Source organism: Apteryx mantelli, chromosome 3 (assembly GCF_036417845.1).
Source record: "Apteryx mantelli isolate bAptMan1 chromosome 3, bAptMan1.hap1, whole genome shotgun sequence".
Taxonomy (NCBI): Eukaryota; Metazoa; Chordata; class Aves; order Apterygiformes; family Apterygidae; genus Apteryx; species Apteryx mantelli.
Genome location: NC_089980.1, coordinates 40686709 through 40711409, shown reverse-complemented (window position 1 = coordinate 40711409; position 24701 = coordinate 40686709). Strand labels below are relative to the sequence as shown.

General features: G+C 40.3%; 1 protein-coding gene across 1 annotated transcript in view; it reads left to right on the top strand.

The window, feature by feature from the left end:
- The first annotated feature begins 669 nt into the window (after window positions 1-669).
- PLB1 (phospholipase B1) overlaps window positions 670-24701 on the top strand; it is an 83552-nt gene continuing 59520 nt past the window's right edge. The window contains exons 1-14 of the mRNA XM_013943815.2: window positions 670-718; window positions 4924-4964; window positions 6562-6625; window positions 7093-7151; window positions 8606-8646; window positions 9568-9611; window positions 10560-10644; window positions 11189-11240; window positions 12389-12475; window positions 12959-13021; window positions 14360-14442; window positions 16475-16553; window positions 17209-17313; window positions 18854-18946. Coding sequence (XP_013799269.2) covers window positions 670-718; window positions 4924-4964; window positions 6562-6625; window positions 7093-7151; window positions 8606-8646; window positions 9568-9611; window positions 10560-10644; window positions 11189-11240; window positions 12389-12475; window positions 12959-13021; window positions 14360-14442; window positions 16475-16553; window positions 17209-17313; window positions 18854-18946 — 945 coding nt within the window. The remainder of the gene's footprint in view (window positions 719-4923; window positions 4965-6561; window positions 6626-7092; window positions 7152-8605; window positions 8647-9567; window positions 9612-10559; window positions 10645-11188; window positions 11241-12388; window positions 12476-12958; window positions 13022-14359; window positions 14443-16474; window positions 16554-17208; window positions 17314-18853; window positions 18947-24701) is intronic.

Below are 24701 nucleotides of genomic sequence, written 5' to 3'. Positions count from 1 at the left end.
CTACTCTTATGAAGCGGCCAGCTGTCTCTGAAAACAAGACAAATTCTTAGCAGGACACTTAACTTCATTATTCTTCTGTGAGAAAGTTTGTATGGTTTGCATTGTGTGATACCAGTAAACTCCTAAAAGCGTAGGACTAGGGTAACATACACTTACACCAAGCGTATGCATCTTTATTAAGAGTTCATTTGTTGCATGAGCAACAAAACACACCTGCTATGCACATCATGTTCTGGATAGCTTTTTTAACCGTCAGCAGCAACCCCCAAATTTTTTTTTACTGGCAGCTACTTTCACTTGTGATCACATTACTTGTTCAATAAATAGTGTGGCTCATTTCTGATAGATACGGACAGAAAGGATGAGCAGAATGGGGGAGAAAGTGCATAGCAGAGGAGAGAAGTGGGAGAAGCCGTGCCACCTCTGCTCTTTGACCCGTAGATGAGGCGATGTATAAACTAGGGTTACACATCTTTTTTGAAACAAGGTATGAAAATGTTATCACGGTCAATTTGCTTTCCTAAGGTGAAGAGGCTAATAAAATTTATGGCTGCTGAGTTATCAACTTGATAAAATATAAAGAAGGAAAAAGAAGAGAATTTCTTTGCGAACAGCCATAGAGCCTAAGCAACAGCACTTGAAGAGTCTCAATTCATAGAAGCACTAATCATGAAGCTACTGTTAGGCTTGTTCTTTCTTTGGTTTCTCTACTCAGAAGGTAAGATTTGAAAGGCACCTTGAAAATTCCAGTTTCACAGTATATAGGAACCTATATTTTTGGTTTTTGCAGGGTTAGTGTATACCAGAAATCTTAGAAGTAGGATGAGGAAAATCTATGAGTAAAACTCTGATCTTGTGTATAGTTTTGGTTATGTTTGATCATTTTAGATACAAATACATGCATTGGTTTGCACTGTTCTGGGGACCAACTTCATCTGAGGCAGGCACTAAGGTTTTCTGAAGAGAAAAACATCAAATAATCAGACTAGTAATAAGGTCTGTCCCCAAATGGTGCAGAGGTGCAAGCAAGTGCCAGAGGTTTTCTCTGAATTTGTGCCTGTGATCATTTGCTTTTCCAGTGATGGAAGACTGTTTAAATGGGTTATGCAGTATCCTGGCATTCAGGGCATCTTCATTTAGATTCCTGCTTTTCCACAGACTTTCTGTATACTCCGAGCAAATTATGTAGCTAAACGAACAAACAAAAAAGACTCTATTACCTATACTGGGTCTGTGTATTTTACACTTGGAGCAAGATGCTGACTTTGTAGGTGCTCTAGTACTGAAAACGCTTATTGGCTCTGTGCTTCATCTCTCCATCTGTGAGAAAGTGGTACGCAATAGTAGTGCTTTAGCTTACCAGTAGATTTTGAGGATAAATATCTTCAGAGGACTATAAGCTGCTCTGGTAAATAACTAACTGTTGAGAAGCTTTGGTTCCTAAAATAAGCAGAAGAAATGATCACAATTCATCTTTTAATTTAGGGGAACAAAATGCATGGTGACTGGAGTTCCTGTGAAAACTTGATTCATGAAAAAACTGTGACTGATAGCAGCCTGTAAGAATTATTTGTTGCAACAGGTTAACTAGAAGAGCAAGGGAGGAAGGAGGATAAGAAATTTCTCCACTATTTTGGGAAAATTGTCAGAGAAATACTTTTATTGGTGACATAGTTGAGAAAATTAAAAGCTAGAATTATTGAACTGTAGAGTAAGGGAGTAACTGTAATTTTGGGAGCAGTAGGAGTTAAAAGACATCCTATGGAAAGCATAAATCCTGACCAAACAAGAAAAACTGAAGAATATATGCTCTGATAGGTTAACTATATTCAGGCAAGCCAAAAAAGAGTCTGAGGGAAAGCAACAAATCATTGCTAAAGGAATTAAAAACTAATAAATCCTTTTTCAAATACACCTGAAACAGGGAGTCTGTAGGGCTGACTGAAATATAAAAGAAAGCTCAAGCCTAGCAGAAAAGCTAATTTCTTTTTTTCTTTAGTGTCCTCTGCACAGGAGTTTGAAACAGGCTTTGCACTCAGAATCTTTCTGTGCAGGGGACAAGCCTGAGAAACGGTAAAATCCTTCAACAAATGGATAATGCAAGAGGAAAAAGAGTGCCAGGACTAGATGACATTCACCCAAGGGGGCATGCCAGACAGAAAGATGAGCATGTCAGTGTGTTAGCTCTGCTGCAAACTATTTCTTGAATGAGTGTTAGTACTGGGAATGGAAGATGGCAAGGGTTTAAACTTGCCCCCATTTTAGGAAGATGTGGGGAACTGCAGTGGTAGTTGTACAGTAGTAAGGATAACTTCTGTACTAGGCAAATTGGTGATACTAGAGTAAAGAACAGAATGAACTGACTCAGGGCAAGTGTGATACAATGGGAAAGCTTCGTTGTGGAATTGAAGAAGAAAATTCATGACTATGGGCACATGCCCATGGATAACTCGGCTGAGGTCTTTTGACCGAAAGCTTTTAAAGAAGCTAAGCTGACATGGGATGAGGGTGAGGGGACTTTTATGGGCCCCTGGTTTAAAGATGAGGAATTAAGAATAAGACTAGACTGTAAGTTTTCAAACAGGAAGAAGAGGGAGGAGAGAATCTGCAGAGTCTCATAGTGATCTGTGATGAGACATGTGCTTTTCACCATAGTCAGAAGTGATCTGGATAAGGGGGCAAACTAGCTTGGTGATGCAAAATTATGCAGGATACTCAAAATAAGAGCTCAGAAGTAATGTATATGGGCAAAAATTGTCCTAACTATGCATTCACAATGGTGAAAGAGGCAAACAGAATTTCAGGAGTCAAGGAAAAAAGTAGAGAACAGAACAGAAAATGCAATTCTCCTTCTGTGTGCAAGTCCATAGTTCACCCACACCTTGTCTAGTCTTTTCACCTAAAAAATCATATTAAAAAAGTCTAGGAGGAGGTTAAAGGAGAAGAGTGATCAAACTTATGAAACAACTTCAACATGAGGCAAGATTAAATAGATCGACTCTTCAGCCTGGAAGAAAGATGGATGGGAATATGATATAGGCATACAGGGGTATGCAAAATCATGAATTTTGTGGAAACGGGAATGACTACTCTGTACAAGAACAACCAGGCACCAAATCAAGTTATCAGCCAATGAGGAGTAAATTTTTCGCAATACATAATTAAATTATGAAGCTCCTTTGCCACAGGACTGGGGGGGCAGCCAAATGTGTGAATGAGTTAGAAAAACAAATAGGCAACTTTGTGGAAGAAAGGTCTAGCAGGGGTTCTTCAACACTAACTGACTGCTTGCTCAGGAAGACCCAGGAGCACAGTTAGCTGGGAAGTGGGAGGATACAGCATTGAAGTATAACTGTATTTTCCTTATTCTTTCCCCAAGCATCTGCATCTGGCTGTTGTCCAAGACAGAGTCCCAGATCAGATGGACCTTCAGTCTGACACAGAACAGCCATTCTTGCGTCTTTGAAATTAAGGGAGGGACGATTTTTTTTCTTAGTCGTGGAAACTGGGCTTGGACCCTCTTTCTCCCCCAGTGTAACCCTTGAATCTATCCTCAAATGTGGTTGAAGTTTGTTGATGTTAAACATCTCGGAGATACTGAGCTTCTACACCAGGTTAGCAGAGTGCAGGTGTGCCCCTCGTTGCGCATGCTTTCAGTATCTCGGGCGACAGAGCTGGGATTCTGGTTATCGTCCGAAGTCAACTGTCATCTAAAACCACAGATAGGACGAGCGTATACATTGGATAAAATGTTACGCAACGGCCTGGCAGTGAGAGTCTCAACTGTCTATCAAGTACAATAAAAATAGTATAAATCCACAAATAGTTCATGGCTGAAACCCAAGTGGGAAAAAAATGTATAGAAGTTATGGCATTTATTGAACAAAGTTATGCGATACGACTCATGTATTTACGCAGTGTTGCGGCAGGAAGGAGCAGCAGTAGGGGAAGCGGGAAGCACATGGGGCTGCTCGGGAGAGGGGCCCTGCTGGCCCGGCCCAAGCGACCCCGATGGCTGTGTTGAGCTGCTGCCACATGTACGCCGTTTAGGATGTGAAATGAAAGGTGTGCTGCTGCCAGCAGGCAGCAGAGCGAAGCCTTGCAGCGCCGGCTGCTTTGTATATGCCAAAAAAAGAGAATAACTAGCTCAAATAGCTGCAGGTCTCACTTCTGGTTCCACTAACTACTTTATCTGTCAGCGCTCTTATCAAGAGATGAAAATGCAGCAGTTACTATATGACCTCAGCAAACTCTCACAACACTGTGGTGTTGCTCGCTGACTGTGGAAGATGTAGATTAATATGAATTGCTCCTTTCCAATGAGTTCTACCATGTATGTGTTTAAATTGTTCTAAATTTTTACAGAATAAGGCTAGGGTGCACTCTTAATGCATAAAAATTGAAGGCTGACTCATGCACATATTTGTTGTTGATTGCAAAATCTCCTTTTGTTAATTGAGAGTTAAGTATTTATTTACTGCCCTAGGTATATTGTACTTCATGCAACAAATAAAGACAGGTCACTTTCTTTGAGAAACATCATTAAATTTAGTCATAGCACAGCAGAAAAGCTGTGTGCTGAAGAGGAAAACAGGTACAAAACTGAAAAGTTTTTTTTTAAGGCCTGTGGAGTATGCAGTTGGTAGATGAGGTTCACAAGCGGTCCATCACCTGTGTGTTTAACTTTGTTTTATTCCACTAATTTCAACAGACCTCATCTGCTTATAACAACTAAAAGTTTATTCCAGTATATTAAAAATTGAGAAAATACATTTGGTTGTTGGGGTGAGCATCACCTTTGGAAATTAGGGTAGAGGAGAAAGGTTACCCCTTTCTCAGTATTGTATATTTTTAGGTATATTATGTCTTCTGAAGCATTTTTCTAAAGTAAGGAAATAGCACTTTTTTTTTTTTTTTTTTAAGGTAATGCAGGTCAAGTCCTGGAAGAACAGGAGAAACTAAAGGTAAAGTATGAGAACAGCTTTATCTTTTTTCCTTTTCTCGATATCTATCAGTCTAGCTGTCTAGCTGTTACTTCCTCTGAGACAAATAAAAGAAAAATAGAGCTCGATGGTCTAAATTGTTTAATTCTGCAAAAAGAAATGCAAACAAATGACTCAGCAATGTAACATTGCAGGTGCAAGATTACACACCCTAATCAGGAAATAAAGGTTTTTCTGAGCAACATTTGTTATTAGGTTGCACATCCTGTATGTAGACCTACTGCGGTTAGCACTTGTTCTTAGATGCTCTGTTGCTCTTTTAGAAAGGCAAGATTAAACTCATCCTTGTGCTATAATGGTGCAAGTGTGGGCACCACTGAAGTCCTCCAACTGAGGTGGTGGGAAGGGACCATGGTGGCCCCTGACACAATGCAAATTTAATCTTACTTTATAGTGACGGTCAGCTGGCCACACTTGGTCACAGTGCTGAGGGAAGCCCCAGGAAAGTCGCCCAAGTGACAAAAGGAAGCCCCTGCAGGAGTGACAGACCGTGGAACATAATGACCAATGGCAGAGTCCACCTAAGCCTCTTCCACTCTGTTCTCAGGGCTGATCTGCAGGGTGGTGCTGTGTAGGTGCTTTCTCAGAGCTCTCATTTTTACAGATTTTTGTCTGGAACCAGCAGAGGGGAGGTTGAAGGGAGATTGCTGCTTTGTCAGTTGTGTGTATTTCCACCATATTTATGATGACAGCCCTGCGCTTCAGGGATCCTGCTTGTTCTTGGTGCATCTTTGGAGGATTTTGTCCTTCATCTTTCTTTAAGGCAGTAGAGATTGGCCATAGCTACAGTCAGGTTGTGGGAGGCATGAAGTTATATTCTCAGTGGTACTAAGCAGTCTGACATGCTGGGTTTGTTCAGATCACTCACATCCTTGCATCAACTACAACTCATTTTAATTTTTTTTTCCTCTTTAGTGCTTTCTATCATCGCATGGGAATTTTGCCTGTTGCCAAGGACCCAGAGCATGGCTGATGCCCTGGGTTCATTCTGCTCTAGGTTCATTCTGCCTTTCCTATTGCATATTGGAGCTGTGGCTTTTCTTTGTGTGCTGTGTGCCTTGTAGCATGTGAAGATACATGGAGTAGATGGTCTTATGAACTCTTCTAGATTAAGCATTCACTGTTTGCAACAATGAACATAACAGTAAATTGTGCTGAACACGAACTATTTGCTCCATCCCAATTCTGTGGACATCAGTAAGAATGCTGAGAGAAACGTATACAGTTTTGGAAGAGTGGATGTGAAAATGCAGCTGTCCTGATCTGCATTCCTATGTATTTCTAGCAGAGGAGTTACTGTTCTTCAAAACTGCTGTTATGTCAGTGAGAGCTTGGGACTGAGTAAGAATGGAGCCTGTAGGACCCCTCCATCCACAAATATGCTCTGTTTTAAATATTGTGACAGCTTGGTGGGGCACTACAGGTGCTGCTGTCCCTGCTGTGACCTTGCTTGTGAACAGAGACCCCATCTTTAGGCTTCTCAGTTCGGCACCTACATGAACTCTAAATTTCCTTGTTATAATTAAGCAATCAACTGTGCTAATTTTTTATGTCAAAGGCTCTAAGAAGCTTCAAGTTTTCATGTCAGCAGGTGATGTCACCTGGGACTCCTTCATCTTCAGGTTTGTATCTAATAGTATCCTTATAGTGGCTTTCCCTCTTAAAACTATTTGAGAACAGGAGGGCGGGAAACAGCTGTTCGAGGGGATGTATATGGGTGGGAGGTAACTTAAGTGGGGGTGAGTCCTATGAACGCCTGAGTTTTTTGTTCTGTTCATAATTACACTTATACCTTAGTTTCTTCAGTTGCTAACTGAGGATCCTGGTATTACTTAAATCAGACAAAACAGTGTTTTGTGCTCTCTTGTTGATTGATGGTTGAGCACTTTAATGAATGCAAGTACCTAAAGTATTTACTGAGCACCTAAGAAAAGTTTTGCATCCTCTATTGCTGATTTAAAACAGCGAATAGAAAAAAATCAGTATAGACCTCTTAATTAATTTTGCTATGTTTTAGTATACTGGTGAATGTAATTTTCTTTCAAAGTTACTTCTCTTTTCTAACCTGATGCTTTTCACTTTTCTGCAGTTCATACTCTGAGGCCAGCTGACATTAAAACAGTCACTGCAATAGGAAGTTTGCAAATGGTAAGTACAACCATGAAGTATGTCAAATGTGACCCATTTCCTCAGTTCTGACTCTGATGAGCTGATGATGAACTGAGCTGATGATGCAGTTTTGGGTCCCAATTAGGGGACTTCAGCACTTGAAACTTCCCACAATCATCAAAGGTTTCTAGTGAAAAATGACTGGAAATATCTGCTGTTCATTGTTCCATTATACTGCGAGTCTAAAAATAGCCAGTTGACTTTATGTGGGAGTAAATTCGATCACAGTGCTCTTGCAGAAAAAGATAATATGTGATTAGAGTGCTGTGATTTCCCTAACAATGAGCGTAACAGATCGAATAACTGGAAGAAGAAGCTGGGAAAATTCAAATTGGAAAAACTTGCAATTTTGGTGGTCACCTTTAGAACAAATTATCATGGAATGAAGTAGATTTTCCATCCTAATGAAGTGTTTTCTCTAGAGATTGTGTTCCTATCTGAAAGACAAAACTTCTAGATGAATCACAAAGATACACCTTTGATAAATCACTGGGTAACATTTTTCTGTCTGTTTTAATACAGTCAGGCTTGGTTGATTGTTACTGATCTTAAGAGCTGGAAATAAATATCTGGAAGAGAAGTGAAGCCCAATTAGAAGCACTTAATCAGAATCCTCAAGCTTTGAGGAACTTCAGAAATATGTACTGGACAAAAATTGGGAGTCATTGCAGGGGCTACAATTGCAAAGAAATGAAGGAGATGCTTCCTTATCACAAAACAACCTCAAATTTGAGTTGGTATTCACAACGAGTTCATACTTTTCCTTGAGCTAAGAGCTTTACATAAAAGATTAACATTCCTGGACTCCTCCTGTGTGCCTCCCTGTTCAGAAAAGAAGGTTTGTCATAAATCTGAAGGTGCTTCACCCATATCAGATGCATGGTCCTCTAGAGCAAATCCTCCTTTTTTTTTTTTTTTTTTAATGCTAATGTCTTTATTGCCTGTGGGTGGTGCTGTGCAAAATTGTATATATGATTTTGTTTTAAGAAATGTCTACTTTCCTAGAGCAAACATCTCTGTCACTGTTTCCTCCTCAGACTCGGAAATCAATGAACTCCCTCTGTTTATCTTATTTTTTTTCTACAGATGCCAGTGAGTGCCATTCATGAAAATTACCTAAATGGCTTTAGGTCATATCCTATGTCAAAAAGGAGTAGATCCAGAGAAATTCAATACAGTCTGGAAAAGCAATTCATTTGCCCGAATTTGACATCAACTAGTCAAATTTTACTTTAAGCCATACGTAAAAAAGGGATTACCAGGTTATGAGAACACAGTGTAATAAAATAATAAGTTAACTGCAACACAGTGAAGCAAGAATACGTACAAAACAACACTACTGAGAAAAGGAGTGGAGTACAATAGGACAACAGAGTGCGCAGAGCTAGTCTGTGCTTTGCTTAATGGTATTTTTATTGCTTTTTCATTCACAGACACCAGGATCTAGCATGCATCATGAAGATTTGCTCCAAAGGTAACAATGAATTGTTAAGGTTAACACTGATATGTATCAATACACAAATTTATATGGTGCCACAGAGTAGGAATGAGGCCCAAGCAATTCTTATTGTTGCTATCCTGAAAGGAGAAGGAAGCCTATATAAAAATAAAAAGGATTTTGGGTCATTGGATCCTTCCCCAACCTTAGTTAGCAGAAATTCTTTGTACTTACAATGTGTGTCCTATCCCAGATGTGCAGCTATCTTAAGGTTGCAATAACCTTGATTAAGCCTCATTACTACATGATGAGTCCTGTACAGTAAATATCATCATGCACTAATTACAAATAAGGAAGAAGAGATTTGCCAAAGCAGAGAAAGAACCCAGGAGTCCTGATACCCTGCCCTCTGTTTGAGTGATTCCCAGTGCTTCATGGACAAGTTTTACACCATTTTCATCTTCTACCCCCTCTTACCAGAGCTAAATCAGTGACAAACCTATGGCTAATCCTTGTAGATGCAGATCTGCTTAGCTCTTCTGAGTTGTAGCATTGACCCCTGGCTGAGGATCTGGCACTCCATAGACAAACTCTAAAAGATTAATGTTTTTTAAATAGCTAAACAAGCACCCATGTCTGTGTGTGTGTGTGCACATAGAGAGATTCCTGCATTGTTAATTCATATGCATAAACGCAATTACTGCAACATGCGGTGTGTACAGAGACGCAGAAGTTGAGACCCAGTGCACTGTTCTTACACAGCAGTAGCTGATGACATGTCTGTTTTGGGGAGAGAAAGGCCCCATTCGTAATTTCAGCAGCTGCTGTGAATACACCCTCTGAGCTAATAAGCACACTCTAGCCTAGCTAATAAGAAACTGGGGATGTGTTGTAACATATCTTTTATTTGAGAAATGGGATCATGGCAACTTCATGCTTTCTCTTCCCTCTCTGTAGCACAGAAAAGTGCTTCCTTGAAGTAAGCATGGAAACTTTAGCAGGTGCGTCTTGTTGTCACACTAAAACTTGAGCAAATAGATTGAATGATGTGCTGACAGGTGATCCAGGGCTTTGCTGGGCAGGGGTGCGGGGGAAGGCTGAGGGAATGTGTATGCAGGGAACATGAGTGCAGTACAGGCTAGGTTATCCATGCTGGCTTTAAACAGACTCTCGGTATAGATAAATAGCAGTAAAGGGGTCTTGCATGCCCATCAGAGACTCTAGGAATACTGCTACCCACATTGCATGTCCTCACTGCGCCTGCTGCTCATACTGGCCAAGTGAAATCTTGCATGGTTTTGCCTGTCCAGTACTCTTTCTGTTACAATGTGTTCAGGATTTATGCTGGGGATGCCATAGAAGCACCAGATATATAAATTCATCATTCACTACATCAGTCAGCTCCAGCTGGCTCTGAAGGTAGCCTTGACTCACTTGAAGGATGTTGCAGGTAAAATTTTCACGTCAGCTGAAATCCTAAGTCAGGAGTAGATAACTCTAGGGTCCCCCTCTCCAGATCTTCCTCCTAGTGTCTTAATGTCACCTCCATTTCCCCTTGGCATGAAAGGGGTTTAAAACCTGGCAGCTCCTCGGCACTTCAGGAAGCTGTCTCTGTGTGGTCTGTGTCAGTAGCCTTGTTTCTATAGCTGCCCGCATTTGACTCCCCCTATACTTCTTGTGGCTGGCATGAGAGAAGAGGATGGGGGTTTCTGACCTGAGAGTCTGGAGGCAAACTCGTATTTCAAATCTCTGCTTCAAAACTCACAGTACTAAGGAACAACGCTGGTGAGACTAGCTGCAGTGAGTCACAGGCTGCATCTGTAGTGCCAGCCAAGAGGTTCCCAGGCCTTGTTGTTTCTGGCTGGCTTAAATCAGTTGTGTTTATAGTGAAATTGCAGAGCAGCAGTCCTTTGTAAGCAGAAACAGCCTAACCTGTATGTATCATTCAGCTCTCATTAGCAGTTTTAATCCCTCGGTCCAGCAGCAGTTTCCTCCACCTGGCACAAAGGGAGCAACATCAGAAGGTCAAGCCAGGTAAGTCTGAGGGGTTTTGGGCTGAACAGTTCACTTTTGGCTGGAAGGGTATAGGATGGAGGCCTTTGATGCTGGAGCACTTCAGTGAACCCAGAATATGTTCAGTACTGGTAGTGGGGGCACAAGGTACTCCAGGGACAGACCGTACCACTGCTGTTCACTTGTCGCCTGTGAGGAGCAGGAGGAAATGAGCCCACTGTATGCTTTGGGGGCTGGATCATCTGACTTAACATCAGGTCTCCCTCTTTATAGCTGCAAAACAATTTTTCTGGACTCAAATGGAATTAGTGGTATGCCTATCAACCTATGTCTGTCGGCTTCATCTCTCTTAACTGCATGTGTCTGAAAGTGAGATATCAGAATATGAGCTGATTGCTCCAGGCTCCCTGTGCAGCTCAGATAAGTATCTAATCTTTAGGCATTTAAGAGAGCAGATGAATCCCACCTGAAGTCTCAAATGCTCTTTGATTTAATGGTAAATATCAGCCAAAGCTTTATCTTTACTGGTAGCTCGACAGTTTTTCTTTTCCTTTCTGTTTTTCAGAGACCTGCTGGATCAAGCTAAAGAAATGTTGAAAGTCATGAAAGAGAATCAGGTTTGTTTAAAGCACAGCACAATTCAGAGAGCTTGATGTTGAAGCAGAAAAAGGGGGAAATATAATGAAATATTTTAAACACAACTCAAAGACCTCTTCAAAATAGAAAATGCTGTTTCTTAAGTTTAATGAACTTTGGTGTTTCTGTTGTAAATAGAATCAAATCTGTACGTTTTTAAAAGTATGGAGTATTGTTCTTGAAAGTATCCCACCTAGTATACGTTCACCAGAGTGGCTGAAGAGCTTGGTATGGAAACTAACAGTTTTGTTTCCTATTGGTTAAGGATGTAAGACCTCTAACTACACTCTTTAACTGCACCAGGGTTTCTGAGAAGCCATCCAAAATTATAATTCTCAATATGTCTCTTTAGTTTTCTCTTAGTCTTTTAGGATGATATTTTCCAAAAGCCCAGTAAAGCTCTAAATATACTTTTGGCTGATGTCAGTGGTTGACACTGGTGAGAACTGATTATCACTTATGGCTGAGTGCTTTGAAAATCCCACCCTGAAGTTTTATGCACTCATTTTTCTTGTAGCCTAAACCTCTGAGGCATGTTATGGTTTTGTAAAATGGTACTGACATAACTCTTCCCTCTACTGGGAGCCTAATCAACTATTTGAACATGGATGAATTAGCATAAGATTTTGTGGAATTGAATGTTTCCAACCAATGCTCTTTGGGACTGGAGTGTGTGGTCTAATGTGCTTAGTGTAGCTGAGCAGTCCTCTGGCTCTCAGATTTTTGCTCCAATCTTCATCCCACTAGTGTGACCCAATTGCAGCAGTTCAGGAACATTAACCCTCTCAGCAGACTGCAACAGTGATGGGAAGAAGCAGCATCAGGCTTTGTGCTAAGTGTGCGTGCTCATCTTCTCCAATGGACTCTCCAATGGCAGTAGCAATTTCTGGTTTTATCCTGAGATTTTTATTGGTGTACGTTGGTAGCATTTGCTGCCTAAACATCCTTTTGCTGTCTCCTCTAAGGAAAAGCTGCTGAGTCAGGTGAAGGTGATGAGGGTGGCCAGGGCTGGGCCATGGACTACTGTTTAGTCTTGCTGATGTAAACCTATAGCAAATCTTGGGTGGAAAAAGAGTGAGAAAATGTCAAATAGGGCTCTTACCATCATACTTATTTTATTTTCCTCCAGATGATGAACTTCCAAAATGACTGGAAGTTGATCACCGTTTTCTTTAGTGCTGAAAACCCATGTTCTTCCTGTGCCTCCACACAACCGGTAAGATTTCTGTAGAGTGATTTAGCAATCAGGGCAGATGGTTAATACACTTTTCTAAGCTCTGCTCTTTGCCATAATGAACCAAAGCACTAGATGTTTCCAGGATGTTGGGACTACTCTATGCAGTGATGTAACCCCCTGGCAAAAAATGTGTTTTGTGTTTATAAGCAATTGTACTTAATTTGGAATCCCAAGTCTGTGATGCCACAGCAGAAGACTAGCTCTCTTCCACCTTCAGGTCTATGGATACTTTTCTCCCCTATCCTTGTCTTCTTTTATATGTTAAAGTTGCCTCATGATACACAGTCAAACTGCACGACCAGTTCCATGGTTGTCCTTGGTGCTGTCCAAGGCTGAATCCAGAATGTGATGGTCATTAGTAACATTTCAGTACACAGCTCAACATACAAGGTTTGTCACTTTTGACAAATTGATAATTTTTTTCCCTACTAGTTTTGATAGTATTTCTCATCTCATTTACAGAAGAACTGCATATTGGACAACCTGAAAAAACTTAAAGAAGTCTTGGACTTTTTATATCAAGAAGTAAGACTTATTCATCAACCTTGAATACCTAAATCCTTTGCTGGTTATCTTGTCTCCCTTGCAAGGCTACAGCTTGCAGCAAAGTTCAAGTGACTTAGAACACCAGTCTCATCGACTCCAATCCACTGATTCTATTTGTTGTCAATAAGTGTTTTCTTCATGTTTTTAAAAGCTGATGCATGCAAACAGAATGGATGGACAAGTAACTGCTTATCTTTGTAGCACACGCTGATGTACCACTTGATCTTTGTGTTTAGGACTTAAGTGATTTGCATTAATAATGGAGTACATCTACCAAGGCCTGAAAGTCATTCCTGTTGAACAGGGTGATCTGTGAAAACAACTAATATCTATTTATTGGATACATGGAGCTACCTTGGCAGTGTACAGGCAGCTAATTATCTAGTGATGACTTGTACATACTAGGGCATTCACCTGTTAAAAATATGTATAATGGGTCTTCCCTCCTATTCAGTGCTCATTTTAAGATCTCAGCATTTTGTAAGGTTATCTAGCTGGCTGAGCTAGGACTCATCAGCTTCTCTAGGATGGTTTCTGGGAAATGCTCTGAGTCTTAGTGCTCTTGTAAATAGTAGAATAGATGAGGATATATCACTACTAAAGCAGGCTGTTAGCTGTTTATCTAAAGTATTTCAATAGCATCCTCTAAGAATTTTGTTTTGCTGGAGTGAAGGCCTAAAGGGTGTTCTAAACATGCCACATTTTGATTGCATCAAACCACATCCGCTCATTTTTCTCAGACTGACTTCTGCAAATGTTGTCTATGGGTGAAATTCCACCCATACGTTCTCTTCAGATTCTCTCCACTATGTTTTTTAGAATTTGTATATGTGCACTTGTAAAAGTGAAATATCATTATGTAAATGGAAAGCTGCTTTCTGCTTTGGGGGGAGGTGAGGCAGGGTATATGAGAATGAAGTGCTGGGCTATTATAAAGGATCTTGCATCTTCAGGCTTTTGCATTGGTACATTACCACATAAAGGGTAGTTCCTAGTTCATTTGAGTTCAATTTAGCTGTAATTGAAAGCTTTCAGCTGGTGGCCCCTTGAGTAATGTAAAGTGAATTGCTGGTTCTCAGTCAAGAAGTCATGGTCACAAATACTTCATGGATGATCACTAATATTATTGTAGATGGAATGTATGGGAGTAGGGTTCGGGCGTGAATTGGGAAAGACTGAAATCCTTGATTCAATGAAGGCAGAATACCAGGTCAGAGATGACACACACATGGCAGGCATCCTCACTTACCATTATCACTATGCTCTGATCTCTAATTGAAAATACATTGGGATTATTTTTTTACTTTATCACTGCAGGTTCCCAAAGCCTTTGTAAATCTGGTGGATTCCACTGAGTTCGCAACTTCCTCTCGTATACGCCAAGGTCGTCATAATGCCAGGTAACAGAGGTCCTTTTAAACTGCTTGACCCTCACAATCTCCTACTAGTATTCAGATACCTAGTTAGCTACTTATTGACATTATCACTATGAAGTAGGGTCTTCTGAGCAGTTTTTCTGCCCTTAATACAAAAGCATGTAAAAGTTTTAGATCTCCATGTTTTTCTGATACACTCTCTCAGCAGGCATGGATTTACTGGGAAGAGTAGGTGCTTTTAACTCTGCCAGCTTGTATAATGTGTTTCAGTACTGCACACTGTGGTTATGGTCATAAGACCGTACAGTCCACACCCACCCTTTTAATTAGTGCTACTCCTGCCCTTCCTTATTAGTAGCAATTCTCAAGTCAAAAAATCTTAGGTGTCTTTAAAAGTTTAAGTTTCTAGGTATCAAGGTTCACAAAAGAAATACCTAACAAAACATTTTATTAGGCTATGAGTCTGAGAGAGCTGCTGTTTGGTCTTAGAGTATGGCAGGATGGGAAACTTGTGACTTGTCAATTCTTCTACGGTAACTGCATGTGTATATATATATATATATATATGTGTGTGTGTGTGTGTATGTATGTATATGTGTGAGTGTGTGTATATATACATATATTTTTTTCAACCATCTCCCTCCCTCAGTGGTGTGAGTAGCTTATGTCCCAATTTAGCATAGAGTAGGAGTGTGCACATGGACAGTTGTGATGGAGTAGTTTACAGCCTACGAGATTACACTCCATCTTACTCCACAGTAATTATTTTTCTTGTGCCTATAGCACAAGACACCATACATACTAATATAGTCATCCTGAAGTGCTTCTCATGTTTTGTATATATACAGCTCCAAAGACATTTCATCAGTCAAGGGAGGAGTCTGGCTGCTGCTTAACCATGTGCTTAATAGCAAGTATAAGCTTTCCTCATCTAAAAGTGATTGCATGGAGCATTCTAGCAAGCTTATTACTCCTGCACAGGCACTGAAGGAAAGGATGTGAGGCAGGTAGATGAGAGGTGGAAAGGAAGGATTTAGGAATATGGGCCTTGCCATATATTGAAGGCCTTTCAAAAAAAATCATTTGTTTGTTTTTTCCTGAGGAATTCTTACATTTCCTTTTCAATTTAAGGTGATCCTCTTTCTCATTATCTATTTCATTATCTCATTATCGTGCTCTTGTAGCCGTGTTTATGTGGTTGAACTGTTCCACCAGTTTGCACGTCTTGCGCTTCACACTGTTTGATACACTTATAGGTTCATCTCGGCCAGCAATAATAAAAGCACATTAACAAAAAGCTCCCATTTTACAGGTTTAGCTAGAGTTCTGTAAAAAGGAGAGAGTGTCTGATCCTGACAGCTACTTAACACTTATACCTGCAAACCTCACTGAAATTTTCTCAGATTCCAGTCCATCCATGCATTTCTGGCTAAACGTAGCTTTTTTGAAACCAGACTAATCTCAAATGTACTTGATATTGTTCCTGTCTACAGCCTTAGGAAAACTCAAATCCTCTCCCATCAGCTGCTGGAATATGCAGTATGCACTTGCAGGTCAGGAATTTGGCTGAGACTGACTAGCTGTTAGATAATGCCTGGCCACCCTTTGGCAGATATAAGCTTTTGCAACTCGGAGCTTCTATCCGCACTTCTAGATGAAGGGCTGTTGCCAAATACTGAGGCAAAAGTTCCTGTGGAAAGTATCTCGAGAGTATTCAACTTTCCAGTGTGACTACAGAAGGAAGTGTTTGAAAACTAGTGCAGCAGCTATTTTAATCCTGAGCATGCTGCTAGCTTGTGAGACCCTGAGCTAATGCAAGTCTGGCACATTTATCAGCTGAATAGGCATTCAGGCCAAGAAGCTGCCCAAAACACTGGACGTGGAAATAAATATCATTCAGCGATTATACTGAAAATTTGGGGTCTGCATGTATCTTTGTCAATATATGCAACAATTTAGTCTTCAGTGTGTGCTTGTCAGTGGCTTATGAGAGTACATGCTGCAGGTCTTTTTTATCAAAAGTTCATAATGTTGTATTTTTTATTCTTTTCTGCAGCAATCCAGGCAGGAATCAATGCAATTGTGTTGGTGAACACTCTGCTGTAGATGATAACATATTGAGATGGTCCTATCAGGTATGGTGTATTTGGTGTTGCTTGGCTCTCATATTGCTAGAGGTGTGTGTCTGTTCATGTTCAAGGTTAGGCCGAAGCGAGGAGTTATTCTTCAGCTATGACAGCCATTTTACCACATGTCCTCAGCAATCCAGACCCCTTTTCTGGCATTGGAAACATTGGAGAGAAGTTCTCTGTATACCTGAGTAATCTCAGTATCTTTTGTAATTACTAATGATTACATAGCTCTTAGCCACCTATGATTTGTTATATCCCAACAGAGGAGTGATCCATCTAGTTCAGTAACCTGACTGTTGATGCCACTTGTTTTAGAAGAAGGAAATTTTCCATAAAGCAAGGACGATTGGGCTGGAATTCCATTAAAAATGACAGGGAGGCAGTAAGCCTGAGATTTCATTGCCTTGCTAAATTTGCTGTTCTTCCAAAGAAAATGATGATAATTCAATGTAGCTTTCTCATAGCCACAAGCAGGTTTCCAATTGTTGTATAAGAAGATTTCATTAAATTACTGTCTTTGTTTTGCATTACAGGATTTGATTATTGTGGTTTATTAGGGATGGGGATAATCTTAGTCGAGTTTAAGCCTTGATGAATTGCATATATATTACACAGTCTACTTAGTAATACCCATCTGATTAAATGTTTATCTATTCAGGATGCTTGGGAAAAACTTCTGGAGTCTGAGAGGTATGATCAAAGGGATGACTTCACTGTTATTCTTCAGCCTTCTCTCCAAGAAATAAATCTGCTGCTTAGACTGGTGAGCAAAATCCTGTCGTTCCATTTTTTTCTGGATTGTATTTAGCGACACTGAGTGCAGTGTTCAGCTGGCTCTTTCCCGTCTAGGCTGTGTATAATGCCAGAGGACAAGGGTAGTCAGGCATGCAGAACACACCTCAGGATCAGAAACAGAGGTCCTGAGAATGGAGCTCACTTCAAACAGTGTCAGTCAGAGACTCTTAGTTTTTGAATGTTATGTTCCTGGAGAGCTGAACTCATGGCATCTCTGTAGATTAGGTCACAAGTGTCTGGAAACTGTCAGGTCTGCTAGCTTTTCCATATACTTGTAGTTGTTGGCTCATTCATTCCTGATTACACTCGTGTGTTTATAGTCAGAATTCAGAGGACTTGACTGTAATTAGTGGAAACAAAGCCAAAAAGGAGTAACAAGAAATACTTAAAAATGTGAAGGAAAAAAATGATAAAGATTTTTGTAAAACATGCTGAAGAGTAGAGTTACCTCCCTGAAAACACTTTAAGACTAATGCAGTCTGGGTTCCTGGGAATGTATTTTGTTCAGACTTTATATCTGGTATAGCCAGTGTGGAATTTCTATTGATAGGGTTGTCTGGGATGCCAGATAGCATTTTGCCACAGGTGATTTTAAAGGAAAGTTCAAAGGTCAAGGTTGTCTGAGACCCAGCAATGGAAAGTGAAAATATGACTTTCTGAACAATGGTTCACTCAGAGCAAGGGATCAAAATCTATTAACATCTAACCTTTGGTGATTATAGTAAAATGAGTGGGTGGTGGGTCACAGTCCAGTTCCTGGGCCTCATAACAGCTCCCTGAATTGCTCCCCACACCACAGAATCAGCCCAAAATGGACTGGGAAAAGGAAATTTGTTTTCCATGAAGGCTGGGATTTGCTATATTGCAAAATCTTTCTTTGCTGCAGTGTCTTCTTATGCTGGGCTTGTTTCATGAATGACTTGTCTGTAAACATATAGCAGACTTAGCTCTTGTGACAATGTTCTTAGTGGATTTATTATTTATTATTATTTATTATTGCTTTAAATGTTATCTTATATCACAGCTTCAGTCTTTACTTCCTCTGATGTTTTTTTTTTTTTTGATACATCTGAAGGCCACTATGTGCAATATACTGAACTCTTCAGTCATTTCATTAAAACAAAGAAAACCCTTAGACAAATTTGTCATGCTCTCACTTTTTAATGCCTGTGTCAGCTACAGAAAGAGTTGTTTATTCCAAATTGTTCATTTGATCACAATCCGCATGTTTCCCTGATCTCCTGAATGTCACTGTTGTGACTGTTTTGTTGTTGCTCTGCTCTTCCTACTGTCTCGTGGATGTGCTGTCCCTTCACTGCTGCCTTACAGTGGTAGGTGCAGCAGTTGCTTATAAGAACAGTATTTGTTCTGTCTTGACATATCAGCAGTAACTAAGGTCAGCAACAAATGAGTTACTGAGAGTACCAGAGACTGTGATCCTTGTAGATATTAATACTGTTTTATAAAATAAGGCCTTTTATCATGCTCTAAAGTGCTTTCTCTTTCAGGAAAGGGATGGTTTCAGAACCATGTCAAAGACACAAGTGGAAATTCTGGAAGAAGATTACATTTTCATGGCTGTGGGTCTCTGGAACAACATGGTGAGCAGTACCACACACTGTTGCTTACTGGCCTTAGTATGGATACCTAATAGCATCTCCACGCTAGCCAGGCTTTGAGTAGCAAGGAGGGGAAGAAAGAATATGGGAGCAAAGCCGTCCCATAACTGCTGCCTTCAGATGTGCAGAGATATTGCTGTCTAGTAATGCTGAATGTCAGGCAGTCCCAAGAGATCTCTCTCTTCTGTTCTGTAGCTGTTACTACTGCAAGCTTTTTAGAAAGATTTCCAAAGTAGACCTTCAGGAAGTCTCAGGGAATAATGAACTGTGACAGTCCCTTCTTTTGCTAGTCCCACACTTGTGGCAGAGTGGGACAGTGACAGCTGAGGCTCATCCTAACCTGAGATTATGATGATTATTGTCTTTGCTCTCCTGCGTGCTGTATCTACCTCCCCTTTACTAATGAGTTTCATAACCTTGGTTTCCTCATTAACTCTCATCCTTCTGCTGCTGTTTATCATAGTAAGAGAAGGATAAACAGCCTTGAGGAGCCCCCTGTACAGCCTCAAGGGCTGGATATTTTACCCAGCTAAGGAAAGCCAACAAATGGTGGCTTATAAGAGGAGGGAGGGGGTGTCTGAAGGAAACATGGACTCTCCTACCCCCTCTGGTCTTACCACGATGACCAATTTTGTAAGAAGCTGTTTCCTTATGCAGGCTTGAGCTGCAGACACATAGCATTTGTGTTTTGACCCTGTGGGTGCACAGACAGCTGGAGGGGTTTGCGTATCAGCATTGATGGTGGTGGCAACTGAAGGAGTTGGAGTTGCTTTCCAGTGTGTTTGAGAGAAAAAAGCCAGGCGCCTGGATTTTGTACTTGCCAAAACAAATTAGGATGTTACTGTTTAGTGCATATCATGGTTGGATGTGCTCTGATATCAGTGGTTTTTAGATAAGATGTTGATTTTTATTATTCCTTTTGGTTTAGACATTTTCAAGATTCTCCATTTTTTTTTTCCTAATAACCCTCTTATAATACATGGTTATTTAAGAAAAAAAAGCATATATAATCTTATTTTAATTAAAAATAATCCACAATGGCAAATGAAGTTAGATTAAAGATAAAAGACTTTTTCTTGCTTTAAAGGCCAGATATTATTAAGCTTTTCTTTTATGAGAGCACCTACTGTTCCTGTGTCTGTGCAGATTGTCAGATACATGAAGGAAAAAGTATATATTGCAACAGCCTGTTAACAAACAAAATTTTAAAATAAATCCATACAGATTGACAGGTTCCTGTTGCCTCTTATGCTAATTCTGGTAGTTCTTGTACCCTTGATCATTTAAAGACAAGAGAAGTAGGATTTGTAGTGAGAGACTGTGTCTTATTAAACCAGATGATATAGCTGGAAAAATCGTCCAATAAAAGGTGTTACCTCTCTCTCTACACCTGCCACTTTAGTTAGGTAGTAGCAGCTGAAGAGTTAAAAATTGATCCTCTGAAACTATAACCTTGGAACGAAAGTGCTGCATCTAGTTATCTTGTTCTTCACTGTTACCCGTAACGTTCCTCATAATAATGCCAAAGTTCCCATCTCAGTATTGTACTGTATCGTAAAACAGATGCCATGATAAGATACATGTTGGCTCCTTTATCACTGCTTTGCCTTACTTTCACCAGGCAACTAGCTTCTCTAGTCAAATGAGCAAGCCTGAGATTGAAAGTCAAGTTCCTGAATTCTGGATTAAACATAGTCTCTCTGTGTCTCTAAGTTCTCTGTAAGAAACTGGGTGAGTTACTTGAACTGCCCATGTCTTAGTGTCCCCATCAGTGGTGGTGATATTTACCTAGATCACACAGTTATTACCATCACTTAAATATGATCTGTGAAACGATTCAAAGAGATGGCATATCCTCCCCAGATACTAACTGTTATAAATCTTAAACCTAGTCAGAAGCAAGTCACATGAAGTATGAACATCCAAACTGATGTGAAAAATGGCTCCTTACATCTGCTTACCACTATATTTTCATCAGCAAATTTTTGAAATGAAATGCTGAATATTTTTTTCAGATAGTGCAGAAAATCAGTACTTCTTACAGGAAAGGGACCACAGTGCTGCCAGTTTGCTATCCCACTTTGTGCTTTTCCAGCAGGAAATATTTGGGGTCAACTGAACCAGATTTATCAGAATTTGAGTTTCATTTACCTATGTCAATAGATCAGCCTGAACTACTATGTTTTTCAGGGCTTATCAACCAGAACCTGTCCTCCAGCTTTGAGTATTGTCCTTCTCTTTTACCAGTCTCTGCAATTAGGAGAGTTCATGTGCTTCTAATGGGCTTTACTTTCATTTTTTTCAAGTCCAGCCTATAGTTCTCCGTGACCTCTTAATGCCCAGCTTTTCAGGTATCAGTTTATGCAGAATGACAGTGCTAGGCACCTCACATTCTTTACAAGGAATTATGATAGTATCATCCCCATTCTGAAACTGTTATATTGCTTCCTCAAAATCCTGGCTCTAAAGAAGGGAAGAGGGCTGGGGTTTGATTCCTGGAGTTTAACAACTCATGCAGGCACATTCAGTTAACCTGACACTGATTTTTCTTCCTCCTCTCAAATTCTTACACTTCTTGCAAGAAACTCCTCCTGTCCATTCAGATGATATTTTTTCTTTGCAGTTTCTGCTGTTGGAAGAGCCTTCCTTCTTCACTCTGCTTCACCATTTTTTCTGCATGTTTTCCCCTTTTCTGCCCTGATGTTATTTAATCCTCTGGGCTGTGTCCTTCAGTGTCCCATTCTTTGGCGTGTTACTCTGTTGTTGTCACTTTAACACCTGGGAGCATTTTGTGGAAGCGAGTGGCAAAATACTATAAGCCAAATGAAGTGTTACTTTCAAGGAGTGTTGGGGGCCAGTTACACTGTCTCAGCAACTGAGCACACTAGGGATTCACCAGAACCAGAAAATTGTCATAAGGGGAGACAAACACCAACTTTGCTTTATTTCAGTGTTTTACCTAACTGTCCGGTGGCACCTTTAGAGAGGGGACAGTCAGGAGATCTGGGGGAAGAGCAAGATGTGGCAAAACCGCATGTAGCTTCTGGTTTGAAAAGAGGCTGCAGGAATGGTAGAGTTCCCTTGACAATTCTTTTCCACTACTGTTTTCCTGCCTTCTTTCTTTAGTGGAATTTTCCTAGGAAAACTGGAGATTGTCAGAAAGGCACCTCCCTGGCGAGGTTTATTACCTACCTACCTGTGATCGTATTCAGCCGTTGCGCAAGAGCAGATGATATGAAAGACGCTTTCAGTTTAAAAAGTGCTGGCAGATTCACTTACCTGATAAGAGACGCTGTAGCTCTGCTAAGAGTAGCAGCTAACTATTTACGCTCCCCAGGAAAAAAAAAAAAAAAAAAAAGCATCACTGGGAACTGATATGAGATCAAGATCGTGGCAGATCAAGTCAGGCAGCAAACATAGCAGTATGAGGAGGTACACAAAAACTGCATCCAAAGTATTTGCCTCCTCCCGCTGGCTGCCAGGCTGTCTTTATGTTGGCCACACTCGCTTTGAGTCTTGGCACCAGCCTCCCTTGTGGAATGATAACCTGCTGACTGACCAAAGGGTAAAACCTGGGAAATCTAGTGGCAGTTGGCAAGTAGAACTGAAATTCGCTCTGCGTGGAAAGAAGCTGAGCTGGCAGGTGCTAAAGTTTTGTCTTAGACATAGGTGGATACTGAAGCATTCTTAGTAAATTAGGGGCAATGTGGTTCTTGCACTACAGACATCAGAGAAGAGTCTGCTAAAAGCCATTGAGTAGCTGGGAAAAGCTGAGAGAGGCTGTTTATTTATTTAGATAACTTTGATGTTTACCACAGAGAGTCTGACTGATTAATTTTGGCAAATGCTTACAATTTTATCTCTGGAAATATATCTAGAGGCAAAGCTCCTTTCATGTGTGTAAAGACTTTAGACAAAGCTGCTTTTTCTCCTGTGTTCCTTTTGTGTAAGAGAAAAGACCACAAAAAACCCATCCTACAGAACAGGAAAAAAACAAACTGAAACCAGGCAAGAACCTGAATGGGAGCAGCACCCTCCGGAGGCTGTGCATGCATCTCTTCTGCGTTCAGTGGTTTACACTGCCTTGGAAACCATTGCATTAGAGTATCGTGCCAGCATGCGAACCTGTCTATAAGGCAGGTGTGTTAGAAGTAGGGCTAAATTTTGGCAGGCTGCAATACAGAGTCAGTGCCTGATTTCCTATGACCAGGATCTTGCACCTTTGCCACATGAGAAACGAGCTGCATGGGAGCTGTGAGTCCCCCCATGCCCCGAGGAAACAGTGCCATCAAGTGACAGGGAAAGAATTGCCTACTGGAGAAATTCATTCTCCTCACCCAGCTCCCAGCAGCAGATAAGTGTGTAATACTTGTTTGATATTCATTCCCTGCCAAGAGAAACCACTGTGGTCCCATGTTCTGTGGGTTAACTCTGTGCTGGAAGAAGAATATTTCCTTTTAAGAGTGTCATTAAATAGCTACTTTGTTTTGTCTTATGAGGACAGGGAAGAAGTACCAGCTCCCACTGTATCTTTTCTTTAGGGCTTTATTTTGCAGATCTCAGTGGCATTCCTTTTATTCCTATCTTTCAAAAAAAGCAGTCTCAGTTTCTTCAAATGCCTCTTTTAAAGAATATCTAATTCTGTAAATCTCTTCTCTACTTCTCTCTGAATTTTTCCATTATTGTCTTTGATGGAACAACCAAAATAGAATATAACATTCCTGCCCAGAATGTATCAGTGACGTCAAGCTTGTTATTGCCATATTTTGCAGTGCCTTCAATCATGTTTCTTATGTAGTCTGTTTTTCTAGCAGCAGCTGCTGCTGGTGCACATTGAGCAGAGATTCACTGAGAAATCTAAAATGGTGCCCAACTCTTTTGAGTGTGATTGCAATTTAACTAGCACCCAGCAAGGTGCATGAACAGATGAAAAGATTCTTCATAGTATTTACCACTTTGTGTTGTCAGTATTGAGTTTTGAGTCATTTCATAATTTTTCATTAATAACAATCCCCTTGCCCTCTTGTGGGAAGAGAAACAAAGGCCAACAAATATGAGTATTATCAATCCTCTACACAGAGTTGGAGTGCACTTCTGTTACTGTCTAACACATATAAAAAGGTAGATAAAGAAACAGCTCTGAAAGTGGGATAAATTAGCAAGCTTTTAGTAAGGAAGCTACAATCATCACAGAATTGGTGTGTGACCTTTAAGGTGTTATATTCCATATTTTTGTGTGAGACATTTATGGTGTTATATTCCATATTTCTGACTTTATTGCAAAATAAATTTGCAGCACAGGGAGTACAAAAATATAGTGCTCACAAGACAGAAGGAAAGAGTTGATGCAGCATGAATGTGTCACGAAATAGAAGATTTTTGGTTTTCCATTTATGTTGGGGATTTTGTGCTTTCGACTTTTCAGGTAAAGCAGTGTGGACTTATCCAAACCTTCAAAGTATAATCTGAGTCAAACCTGAATTTTCTGAGGAGCTTCAATAAAATTGTTTTTCTTCAGAGTTTCAATTTGCTAAAAGCTGCTTTTTCTCCTCCACAAAAGTCCATAAATTTCTTGTATGTTTTTATATTAGAACCACACATTGCAGAAAGATGAAGAAAGGACTTCTAACCATGCCTTTCTCAAGTGCTAGTGAGCGTGGCTTTCACAAACTAGGGGTAGACAAAAAATATGTGACAGATGAGGTCTGGGATAACAGAGAGACTACTGCAAAGAGTT